General features: G+C 47.5%; 1 protein-coding gene across 1 annotated transcript in view; it reads left to right on the forward strand.

Annotated features, from left to right (window-relative positions):
- The window catches only part of LOC147608919 (dynein regulatory complex subunit 3-like), a 168569-nt gene that overhangs the window by 25361 nt on the left and 130448 nt on the right, over nt 1–12760 (forward strand). Inside the window, exon 3 of the mRNA XM_086788617.1 lies at nt 12523–12639. Coding sequence (XP_086644743.1) covers nt 12523–12639 — 117 coding nt within the window. The remainder of the gene's footprint in view (nt 1–12522; nt 12640–12760) is intronic.

Raw genomic sequence — 12760 nt, forward strand, 5'->3', positions numbered from 1 at the left:
TCAGCGGAGAGCCTCATGAATCCGTGTCTGTGTGGTGGAGGGTCCTGATGCTCTGGTTGGGGATGTCTGGCTCGTAGAATGGATCGAGCTCTCTTACTAAGAACTCCTCTGGGGCGTGGAGCTAGAGCATGGGTATGGGTGGTGGGCTCTGATGTCGTAGTAGAGGAATTGTTGTGGGCAGTAGATTCCGATGTGGATGTATGTACTACACTCCATGACCCTGCGTAACGGCCCAAAACCCTCTCGGAAGAGGCAGTGATATCTCCCTCGGATCTCATAATAGACTGTACATCGGCACATGTAGTGTTCGTCTGTCTCTACCTCCTGGTAGCATAGCTGACAAATGCGGTCATCCAAGATCTGATGCACATATCGCCCTGTCTCAATCCACAGCTGGTGTGATGAGGTCCGGATTTGTCCAATGGCACAACGTATCCCATGTGATAGGTGTACATCAATGTACGCCGGGCAGGTGATAAAATCATCCGGTGAGAGGTGTAGAAAATGGCTCTTGTACTGAGCCATTTTCGTGCCCAAGGGCTCAAGGGGGCTAGTCCATGTCCTCTCTGTGTCCACTCTGATGATATCCATCCTGATCACGCGGTTTTGCTCTGAGTGGGTGAGATCCAAAAATGGACAATCCAGATTGTACTGAAAGGGTGCAAACCATGTAGGTCAAACCATGAAAAATCTGAGCGTACCAACAATGAGTATCTCCATCCTTTGCCAACTGTATGGATGAGGTCAATGCCAATCGGGAGTACCTTTGCTGAGGGAGCTCCCATAGCCGCTGTAAAAAGGTAACTGCCTGGAATAGGGCCTCGGTTACTATTGGTGGGGCACCCAGCTTAGCCCGAACAATCTCATGTGGTACTGATGATTTGAGAGAGAGAGAGAAAGAAAGAAAGAAAGAAAACTATATTAACGTCCTTTAGAGGCCACATCTGACCTATAGGACTAATCAGATACATCCATGTGATTACATTCCACTTCGGGGGCAACAAAATGAAAATAGAGATAAAACTAAAAATAGTTCAAATTCCCTACATGACCGTAGCAGAATCCTAGATAACATGAAGGATTTCTCTAGCAGCTACTCTTCATTACTACCATGTTTGGTTGTCCTGAAATCTGCAATAACAGCTCTACCTCTACGGTAGACTGCCCATTTTCCTTGTTGCCTTGCTTCGTATACTTTATTGAGTTCTTGTTTCCTGTTTTTTAGTTGTGTGGCTGTGAGTTCATCCGCCATACACACCTTCGTTCCCTTAAGTGACCTTGTTTGCTTCATGACTTTAATTTTGTCTTTCATATTTGCGTACCTCAAAACCACATGTTTTCCTTTGATTGCCACTGAGGGATCTCCAATGTCGATGAAAGGGATAGCTCTGCACAGCTTTCTTTGTAGAATCTCGCATTCCGGGACATAAGTATCATTCGCAATCTCCTCGTCCTCCAATACCTCCACCTGTTCCCAACCCTCTGACAAACCACCCACCCTAATTTCTTTTCTCTTCATTAATCTGTGATATTACTTCTTTAATGAGAATTTCTTTAGGCTGTGGATCAAGTAAATTTACCTGTGTGATTTCCTCCCTGTTTTCTTTTTTGTGTTGTTGTTCCTTAATCTATTTCTCTAGGGTTGAAAGATGTTGTTTTGTCTGATGTAGTTCATTTTGCAAGGCTGAATTTGTTTGCTGAAGATGTTGAATCATGCTCAGGAGGTAATTGGGTTTGGTAGGAGGGGAGATAAGGGTTTCGGAGAAGGTTTTCTTGCTGGCCATGTCAAACTGCTGGACTGTTTGAGAGGTTGCTCTTCACGAACCCCACCCCCATGAGGTGCAAGCCCTTATCTGCTTGGAGGTGGGTTACAACCCTACCCTACAACTAAGCAGGTGGGCAATAGGTGCACAGGTGCGTATGTGAGTAGCAGGAGAGATGGGCAACGGGAAAGAGAGAGAGAGACAGGGAGAGTTATGTTGCTGCCTTGGGGGCCTGAGCAAGGGCGGGTGGCACCAGCAGCAGCGAAGAGAGAGAGAAAATGAAATGAAATGATATATTAACGTCTTCAGAAGGCCAAAATGACCTATGAGACCAAAAAGGTTACAACAATTGGTGGATCTGATACAATGTCTGTGTAAGAAAAGCTAAAAACAACTAACTGAAACTGAAATAACTATCAGGAAAAGTACGGTACTAGGAGCTCCTAATGGATAACATCTGGGAGGAAAACTCCAGCAACAAAGGTAAGCATCATACACATCACTATCCAAAGATGTCTCTCATCGGTCGATGGCAGATATCCTCAATGTCCTCCATGGTGAGTACTCTGACTGGACGTCTCCCATGCCGTGCTAGTATGGTCGTGATCCTCTGTTGTAGTCTCCACCGGTGTCGAGATGGGCCTCTCATCTTGGGGCGCCTGGACCGCCCCAGCTCTATAGCCCGATCAATCAGTGTACCTCTAGTGCGGCTATACTCTGGGGCTAGCTGCAATGCCTGCTGGCCTGACTGCTCAATCTCTGGCCGAAAGAAGTCTGTAATCTGCCTCTGTAGGTGTCTCTCCCTCTCTGATCCCCTCCCTCTCAAGAGACCCTCTCTATGTCTACGAAGCTCCAGCAAGTATAATCCGAGGCATCTCTGATCCTGGTATCTCATGACTCTAGAAAGTGGTCCGAAACCCTCTCTAAACAGGCAGTGAAAACGGCCTCGTGTCTCATAATATACTGGACAGTGACATATGTAATGTAACTCTGTCTCTGGCTCCATCTGGCACAGCTGACAAATCCTGGCCTCAGCTGGTACTCCTCTGAATCTGCCAGTCTCAATCTCTAGCTGGTGTGAGGATGTGCGCATCTGACCAATAGCACACCGTACCCCATGAGAAAGATGAGTATCCATGTAGCTGGGTCTAATCACAAACCCATCCTGCGTGAGCTGGAGAAGATGAGTATCCATGGCTGAAGTGACCAAAGTGTCAAAGAGCCAGAGCTTTGTTTGAGGTTCCTGAAACTGAACCTGCGAACACATCCTCTCTAGTCTCCCCAATGCTGCATAAGCTCTGGTCAATCTGGTCTCCGCTGCTCTCCTCAAGGAAAATAGTGGGCCACTGAAAACCACACCAAGGTAAGTATATGCATCTGTATACTCCACTGTCTCCTGACCATATGTAAAGGTGGGTACTGACCTCCTAACCCACTGTGCTGTGGTGTTAAACACCATCACCTTGGTTTTACCAAGGTTAACAGACAATCGACTGTCCTGTGCAAATGTGTGCAATGCATCCAAATGACGTTGCATCCCCTCTGGAGAATCTGAGATCAGCACAATATCATCAGCATACAATAACAGCGGAATCCATGTCCCTGCTAGCTGTGCTCCTCTGTCACCCTCCCGCTCTACATAGTCTGAAACCTCATCCACGTACATCCCAAATAAGGTGGGAGAAAGGGGGCAGCCCTGTTTCACCCCAATAGTGGAGTGAACCATCTCAGATATACCCTGAGTAGTACGTACCTGCCCCACAACTGTCTTGTATAGAGCCATGATTCCCCAAATCAGCTCTGTGTGGACACTCCCATCTCCTGTAGTCTACGCATCAGTCTGGCTCTCGGTACTGTGTCAAAAGCTTTGCGGAAATCCACAAAGCAACAATAAATCCTCCTGCCATATAATCTGCCCTCCTCAATAATAGCTCTGAGTGTCAAGATATGGTCAAGAGTGGAGAAACCTCTCCTGAACCCTGCCTGCCCTGATGCACGTATGCCCTCTCTCTCTGCCCATCTACTCCCCTCCTGCTCAAGAATAGATGCATATAATCTAGCCAATGTGTGACCAATCATGATGGTACGATAATTCCCAGGAAGCATGGGATCCCCTGACTTGAAGATAGGCACAATCGTGGACATATTCCAAGTCTCAGGAAAACCCTCACACATGGCTCGGTTAAACATCATAGCAATAAGCTCTGCAAGCATATCTCTGGCATGAATAAAGAGAGAGATAGAGAAGGCGCACAGAGAGAGAGGGCGGGTGGGAAAGGGGGGCGGCACCAGCAGCAGCGAAGAGATAGAGAGAGAGACAGAGAAGGCGCGCAGAGAGAGGGGGCGGGTGGGAAAGGGGGGCGGCACCAGCAGCAGCGAAGAGAGAGAGACAGACAGAGAAGGCGCGCAGAGAGAGAGGGCGGGTGGGAAAGGGGGGCGGCACCAGCAGCAGCGAAGAGAGAGAGAAATGAAATGTTATATTAACGTCTTCAAAAGGCCATAATGACCTATGAGACCAAAAAGTTACATAATGGTGGATCTGATACAATGTCTGGATAAAAAACCAGAAAATGAAAAAGAAAAATAAAGATGATACTATTGGCACCTAGAAAATGAAACTGGAACTAGAAGGCAAACAGAAACCCTTATAGGGTGTGAATATAGTGGGGGTGGGCTACGCTATGGAGGTGAGTGGAGTATAGTGAGGGGATACAATATCATGTGGGACGGGGGGTACACTATGGAGGTGCCTCCATCTCATAATATGTGCCGCATCGGATGCTGGCGGATCTCCTCAATATCCTCTGTGGTCAGCACCGTGTGACTGGGTGTCCCGCATGTCTCGCAAGAATAATCCGAATCTGCCGCCGTTGCAACCTCCGTCTATGCTGGGAGAAGCGAAGCGAAGAGATAGAAGCGAAGAGATGGATGGGCAACGGGAAAGAGAGAGGGAGAGAGAGAGAGAAAGAGAGAGAGAGAGAGAGAGAAAGAAAGAAAGAAAGATTTTATTAACGTCTTCCAAAAGACCGAACTCGGCCTATGAGACAAATCGGAGTACCTGTATGGGGTATCCTCTGTCATCCCAACAAAGAGAGAGAGAGAGAGAGAGAGAGAGAGAGAGAGAGAGAGAGAGAGAGAGATTTTCTTGCCTATGAGACAAATTAGTGTACCTGTGTGGGGTATCGTCTGTCATCCCAACAAAATGAAAAAGTACTAAACTAAAAAGCTGAATCTGGGTGTGCAATAAGTACAATGAGTGGGGGAGGGGATGGAGCTCTACTACTAGGAGAATGCAAAGCTATATGCATGGAGTATACAATCATGATATGCAACCTAGCTAGCTCCATCCTGTACCATACTGGGGGTATAAAATGGTATACATCAATGAAGGGGGTGTCCATAGCTCCCTGAAGAACATGCCTGGGTTTGCTCTGAAGCGAGCCAGTCGCTCCGCACCCTCTCTGTGAAACTGAGCTCTGATCTCTGTCATCTCTCTCTGGTAGAGGCGTGGTGTCCGAAAGCCAGGTGTCCTCTGTCTCCTGCGGGCTAGTGTCTCTGCTCTCTGGAGAGTAATTCCCTGCTGTGTAGGGGCTGGGAGTGGGGTGGATCTCTGAAAAAATGTAGTAATCTGTGTCTGTCGTCCCCCCTTTGGAGCTATCTGAGCCTGTAATGATGTCTCTCTCTGACGCTGTATGTCTAGAATGAATCTCCCCAGTATGCGCTGGTCTGCTGCCTCAAAGAGCTGGTGTAGGGAATGTGGCTCTCTGAATAAAATGGGATCTCTCTCTCTCATGGCTGTATATGCTTTGCATCTGCATACATAATGCTCCTCACTCTCCACCTCCTCAAAGCACAATCTGCATACCCTCTCCTCTCGGGGCTTCCGTGCTGCTCTGCCAGTCTCGATCTCCAATCGATGTGATGAGACTCTAAGTTGACCAATAGCTACTCGGGACCCGTGTGGTATAAAGCCCTCCATGTATCTAGGCCTCTATATAAATCCATCATCAGTGATACTCATGAAGTGATCTCTGTAGTACAGCATCTTCGGTGGAAGAGGCTATGTAGGGGATATCCATGTCTCTCGTGTATAGAGCTGCCATAGGTCCTGTCTCAATACTCTGTTCCTCTCACTATGAGAGAGATGGATATGTGGTGCATCCCTGTCATACTGGAATGGTGGTAGATGATCCATGTCTAGGCCATGCTGTGAGAACCAATGTGTGACCTGTGCGTACCATGATCCTCTGTCTCCTGCCTCAGCCAGCTGTCTAGATGCCTCAAAAGCTCTGTATGACAATCTGTCTTGTGGCATCTCTCTGAATCTCTGGCTGCTGAACCCATGGTGAAGCACGTGGTTGCTGCAGAGAAGGTAACCCCTAGGTACACGTATGATGTCACCACCTCCACCTGGCGTCTTGCGAGAGTGAATGTCAGCTGACTCCTGCCCTGTCTCGATGTATAAAAGACCATAACCTTGGTTTTCCCAAGGTTCACAGTAAGACCCCTCTGTGTGCAGAAATCATCGAGTGCATGTAGATTCTGCTTGCAGGTTCATTGTGCTATTTCACTCTGGTTGCTGCCTTGGGGGCCTGAGCAACGGCGGGTGGGCAAGGTATATATTAAGCGTCTACTAAAGACCCAATGGGCCTATGACACCAAAGTGATACAATAATGTCCATGGCATATCTCATCATGGAATGGAAAATAAAATAGAATGAAAACATAAATATAGCTATCTCACTGGGGTGATACAAAATTGTCCATGGAAACTCGTCATGGAATACTGAGAACATAAAAACATGGGAGCAACGTCAGCTACGAGTAGATGGTATACCACTCTCCAAAATGTCAAGCATGGGGCTGACGAGTATGGCCGAGAAGTCTCCCTCAGCTATGTCACGTGGAAAGGTAGCTCGATCGCGGTGGAGCATGTCCTGGATCTGGAGCTGATGAGGTGATCGTGGCTGATGGCGGGGGGGTCGAGGGCGTTGGGCACGCTGGAGTGCAGAGGCTCGGTCCGAGGTAACTCCTCTTGGGTGAGGTAGGTCCGGAGCAGCTCGTGGAGGGTCCACAAGATCCACTGTGTCGGTGTCCTCCATCTCCTGGGTCCGGAAGAAACTGGTGATGGTTGGCTGTCGAGGGAGGGGGCGGGGTGGGTAGGGCCTGTGTCTCAAGAAGGTGTCCTTGTGTCTGCAGAGCTCAAGCAGGAAGAGGCCCAGGCAACGCTGGTCCTGGAAGTCAATGATCCTGAAGAGTGGATCGAATCCCTCACGAAATAGACAGTGAAACCTCCCGCGGATCTCATAGTATACTGGGCAGCGGCATATGTAATGCACCTCCGTCTCAACCTGTGTGTGGCATAGTCGGCATATCCTCTCCTTTCTGGGTGTTTGTACGAGCTTCCCGGCTCTGAAGATGCGCTCAGCTCTACCTGTCTCCACTTTGAGGCGGTGGGAAGAAACCCGTATCTGGCCAATCGCAATCCGCATGGATGGGATATGTGAACACTCAAAGTAGCCCGGTTGCTGGACGAATCCATCCTCAGTGAGTGAGGAAGTGGTCTTTGTATAAGTGCATCTTCGTGGGGAACTCGGGGGGTGTGATCCATGTGCAATGTGTGTAGAGGCTAAGAAGATCTGACCGGATAACCCGGTTGGTATCCTCGTGAGATAGCCGGCGAAAAGGGGAGTTCAAATTGTACTGAAGGAGGGGTAGGCGGTCCATGCAGAGCCCATATACTGAGAACCAAGTGGAAACTAGTGCATACCATACTCTAGAGTGCCCCTCAAGTGCTAGCTGTTTGGACAACAGGGCAAGCCTCGGGTACATGTGGGGATCCATGTGAATGATGCGATGGAGGTATGTGAGTGTCTGGAAGAGTGCCTCCACTACCATCGGGGCTGCAGCAAACTCTGCGTGGATAATCTGGTGTGGGACTGATGGTTTGTTGCGGATCATATGGGAGAACATCATGACCTGGGGCCTTTCAACTCGTTGCCAATCCTCATCGGATAAATCTGCCCCCAGAAACTTGCTCCATACATCAAGGCTGGTGTGACGAGGGTGTCAAAAAGCCAGCCCTTCGTCCTGGGCTCCTGGAAATGTGCCTGGAAGCACTGCCGCTCAAGTAAGCTCAAGGTTGCATATCCCCGCGTCACTCTGGCATGTGCTGCGGGAAGCATGGTAAAGCGTGGGCCACTGAAAGTGACACCAAGGTAGACATAGGATGAGACAATCTCAAGTGGATCCCCTCTATATGTGAAGCTCAATCTGGATGTGACGGGGCGAGAGGTATTGAAGATCATTACCTTGGTTTTACCAAGGTTAACAGACAGGTCCCATTGAGTGCAAAAGTCATGTAAGGCGTCAAACTATCTCTCAAGCCCTTCGTCTGAGCATGAGAGGAGGACGATGTCATGTGCATAAAGTAGTATGGGGATCAATATGCTTGCCAGTGTGGGACCAGCCCCGCCTAATCCATCAATGAAGCTCGAGATCTCATCAATGTAGAGGCCGAAAAGAGTGGGTGATAGAGGGCAGCCTTGTTTCACCCCAATAGTGTTGGAAATCTTCTGTGATGTACCTCCTGGGGCTCTCACCCCAATAGTGTTGGAAATCTTCTGTGATGTACCTCCTGGGGCTCTCACTCGTTCGGTGACCGACTCATAACGGGCGATTACCCATGTCAGATGGGACTCCAATCTCCTGTAGTAGACGGTGTAAGAGGAGGGCTCGGGGTACAGTATCAAAAGCGTTGCGTAAATCCACAAAGCAGCAGTAAATCCTCTGGTGTTGTGCTCTACCCTCGATGATGGCACGCAGGGTGAAAATGTGGTCAAGGGTAGAGTAGCTCCTCTGAAAGCCAGCCTGTCCTGAGGCTCTGCATCCCTGGCTCTCCAAGATATGTGTATGAGTCAACATACTCCAACATATGTGAAAATAGGCACTGATCTCGAGACCCACCGAGCTGTAGTATTAAACACCATAATCTTGGTCTTACCAAGGTTAACTGAGAGCCCACTGTCCTGTGCATAAGCATGTAAAGTATCCAAGTGCCTCTGCATACCCTCTGGTGAGTCTGCTATAAGCACAATATCATCAGCATATAAGAGCAGAGGTATCCAAGTGCCAGCTAACTGGGCTCCTCTGTCCCCTCGTGTCCCAATATAACCAGAGATCTCATCAATGTATAGTCCAAATAGAGTGGGAGAGAGCGGGCAGCCCTGTTTCACCCCTATAGTGGAGTGTATTGGCTGGGAGAGACCCTCTGAAGTCTGGACTTGCCCAACTATTGTCTCATAAAGTGCCATAATACCCCAAATGAGCTCACATGGAACCCCCAAGTCTTGCAGCCTGCGCATCAGTCTAGCTCTGGGCACTGTGTCAAAGGCCTTGCGGAAATCCACAAAGCCACAATAGATCCTCCTCCCATGTGCTCTACCCTCCTCAATGATAGCCCTGAGGGTAAAGATATGATCCAAAGTAGAGAATCTCCTCCTGAAACTGGCCTGTCCCTGAGCTCGGACCCCTTGTCTCTTTGCCCATCTGCTCAACTCCTGCTCAAGAATAGAGGCATATAGCTTGACCAGCAAGTGACCAATCATAATGGTGCGGTAGTTAGTCGGCAGGCTCGGATCTGCAGACTTTAGTACCGGCACAATCGTGGAGGTACTCCAAGTCCTAGGAAACCCCTCACACATGGCTCTATTAAACATGAGAGCTAGCAAGTCTGCAATCATATCTCTAGCATGTATGAAATGCTCGGCTACGATGCCCTCATGATCCTGTGCCCTCCCTGTATGCAATCTGTTGATGGCCCTCCTCACCATCTCTGCTGTGAAGAAGGTAGAAGTGGGTGGACAGGGCTCTGGAGGGTTCGGTAGTGGTGGTTGCTCTGGTACTGTGTAGAGGGAGGCTGCATACTCGCCCCATGTATCTGGAGAGGTAATGGCCGGAGGCGGGGGTGCTCTCTAAGCAATCTCCAGGCCTCCCCAGAATCCTAACTCAAAAACAGCTGATACATGTCTCTCTCCAGCTGAGCTAAGAGAGAGAGAGAGAGAGAGAGAGAGAGAGAGAGAGAGAGAGAGAGAGAGAGAGAGAGAGAGAGACCAAAGTGGTACAATAATGTCCATGAATATCTCATCATGGAATGGAAAATAAAATAGAATGAAAACATAAATATAGCTCTCACTGGGGTGATACAAAACTGTCCATGGAAACTCGTCATGGAAAACTAAGAACATAAAAAGATGGGAGCAACATCAGCTCCGAGTAGATGGTATACCACTCTCCAAAATGTCAAGAATGGGTTTGACGAGTATGTCTGAGAGGTCTCTCTAAGCTATGTCATGTGGAAAGGTAGCTTGATGGCGGTGGAGCATGCCTTGGATCTGGAGCTGATGAGGTGGTCGTGGCCGACGGGACGGGGGGGGGGGGGGGGGTCGAGGGTGTCGGGCACGTTGGAGTGCAGAGGCTCGGTCCGAGGTAACTCCTCTCAGGCGAGGTAGGTCCAGAGCAGCTCGTGGAGTGTCCACAAGATCCATTATGTCGGTGTCCTCCACCTCCTAGGTCCAGAAGAAACTGGTGATGGTTGGGTGGCGAGGGAGGGGGCGGGGTGGTTGGGGCCGAGGTTATCTCAAGAAGGTGTCCCTGTGTCTGCGGAGCTCAAGCAGGAGGAGGCCCAGGCAACGTTGGTCCTGGAAGTCAATGATCCAAATAAGCATCTACTATAGACCCAATGGGCCTATGAGACCAAAGTGATACAATAATGTCCCATGGCATATCTCATCATGGAATGGAAAATGAAGTAGAAACAAAACATAAACATAGCTATCTCATTGAGGTGATACAAAACTGTCCATGGAAACTCATCATGGAATACTAGGAACGTAGAAACATGCGAGGAGCATCAGTCCCAGTAGATGGTATGCCACTCTCCAAAATATCAAGCATGGGGCCAATGGGTATGGCCGAGAGGTTTCCCTCAGGTACGTCACGTGGAAAGGTATTTTGATGGTGGTGGAGCATGTCCTAGATCTTGTGCTGGTGAGGGAATCATGGCCGACGTCTCGGGGGGCCGTGCTTTTGTTGGCTTGCAGCCTTACCTTTTGACCCATACAATTATATCACTCTAATAACTGTATGCCACATGGCACACTTATCGTATTTACTCATAAGAGTGTGCTCACACACTACTAGAGTCTAGAACAATAACCCTTTTAGGGGCTGTTCACACACATACGCACACACAAACAAGGGAATGAGGCAGGAGGGTCATGAAGAAAAGAGGCGGCACGAGGGTCCAGAAGAAGTGCGAAAGGGTTTAAGGGGGTGAAAGCTTGGGGTGGGGGGGGCTACAGACTAGCGTGGGGGGAAGAGCGCCCCAGCTTGATTTGGTTGTTGGTACACCTTTCAGTGTGTTTTAACACTCAAATTTGTATTAACTTGCAAAGACTCTAGTTTTCATGCTAGAACAAAGCATATTGAGGTTCATTATCCCATTGTTCGTGAAAAGGTTCAAGCAAAAGAAGTCGAGCTTGTGTTGCTCAACAAGTGGTCAAGTAGGAGATATACTTACCAAACCACTTGGTAGAGTCAAGTTTAAGTATTTTAAAGACTTAGATGGATGTGAAGGAGTTTCAGCCTATTAGTTCATGCATGTGGAGTATTTTTTAGTATTCTATGTTTCATTGGATAGTACTCATCAATAGCTTTGTAATGATATACAGGTTGACATTTCTGTTCTCAATAGATGATGTGGTTTCAATGTTTACCTAAAGGGCAATGTAAAGTCACTTATTGGATAATTATTAATAAAGCTAGTTTAAGTGCATCCTTATTGTAATGACCCATGAAGAAGTACACACATTTCAACCACCCACTGAGGATTGCAATCCACATCATGCAAGGATTGAATGAAAATTCTCTTTGATTAAATTATGAGAATCGATACTCTCTTTGATTGTTCAATTGAGCATTGAATAGGAATACCATTTCTATTAGCTAAAGTTTTACATGCAAAATTTTGTGCTAACATTAGTAGGACCCTAATAGCACAATACTTCCAAGAGGGCATAATAGCACAATAGTTCCAAGAGGGCAACAGTCCCTTTTGTCACTTTGTGTTGAGGAGGTGGAGCTGGAGTATGTTGCCTGGAAGGGTATGCAAGATTAAATAACCACCTTGGAGGACATTTCTGTTCTGAATGCCAACGACCATCGAGAGGAAAGTTCTTTCTTGTCAAGCCTGTATGTGTAACGTGTACCACAAATGTTATTCAACCTCTCAAGTGTAAGACTCTCTAGAAATCAAGGAAGAGGTCTTGATGTGAAGATACAAGGTACCTTTACAAGACACTAAAATGTACTTGACGCATCTGAGAACTTACAAACAAATCAATGGAAGGGAGCATCTTGGTTCGCTGGGGTTGTACGAAATTGAGCTGTGTGCCCTAGGTGAATGCTCACGTGAAGTGCATATTTTGGATCTTCATCATTCTTTTTATGTAAAAGCAGCAAGTGCATAAGAGAACCCTTCTGCATGAATGCATGAATATATTTACATGCACGAATCAGTGTTCAGCTCACACAAGAAAAGCTAATTGTCACTGTGGTTGGTGATGGATTGCTTTCCACATACTTTTATCTTCTTCTTTTTGTGTTTGCAGTCGTAAACAATTTGATTCAGATAGACATCGTATCTTGAGTTGCTTGGCTTTGTTGGTGTCTAACAAGTACCTTTCTATGGATGGACCAGGACTCAGAACAATAAATCATTTGGCTGGACTTGAATACTTGGCAAAGCTTTATTTTGACAACAACAGTATTTGTAAAATAGAGAACTTGTCACACCTGGAGAATTTGACTGTACTTGGTGGGTGACATCACTCATTTTTTTTTTGAATTTGTAACATGAGAAAGAGATTTTATTTTTAGGTCTTTAAGAAAACCCATAGGGGTATCAGTGTAAGCTAAAATAATAAGTAAAGGAATCA

Source organism: Cibotium barometz, chromosome 52 (genome assembly GCF_041138505.1).
Source record: "Cibotium barometz isolate CiBa-2024 chromosome 52, ASM4113850v1, whole genome shotgun sequence".
Lineage (NCBI taxonomy): Eukaryota > Viridiplantae > Streptophyta > Polypodiopsida > Cyatheales > Cibotiaceae > Cibotium > Cibotium barometz.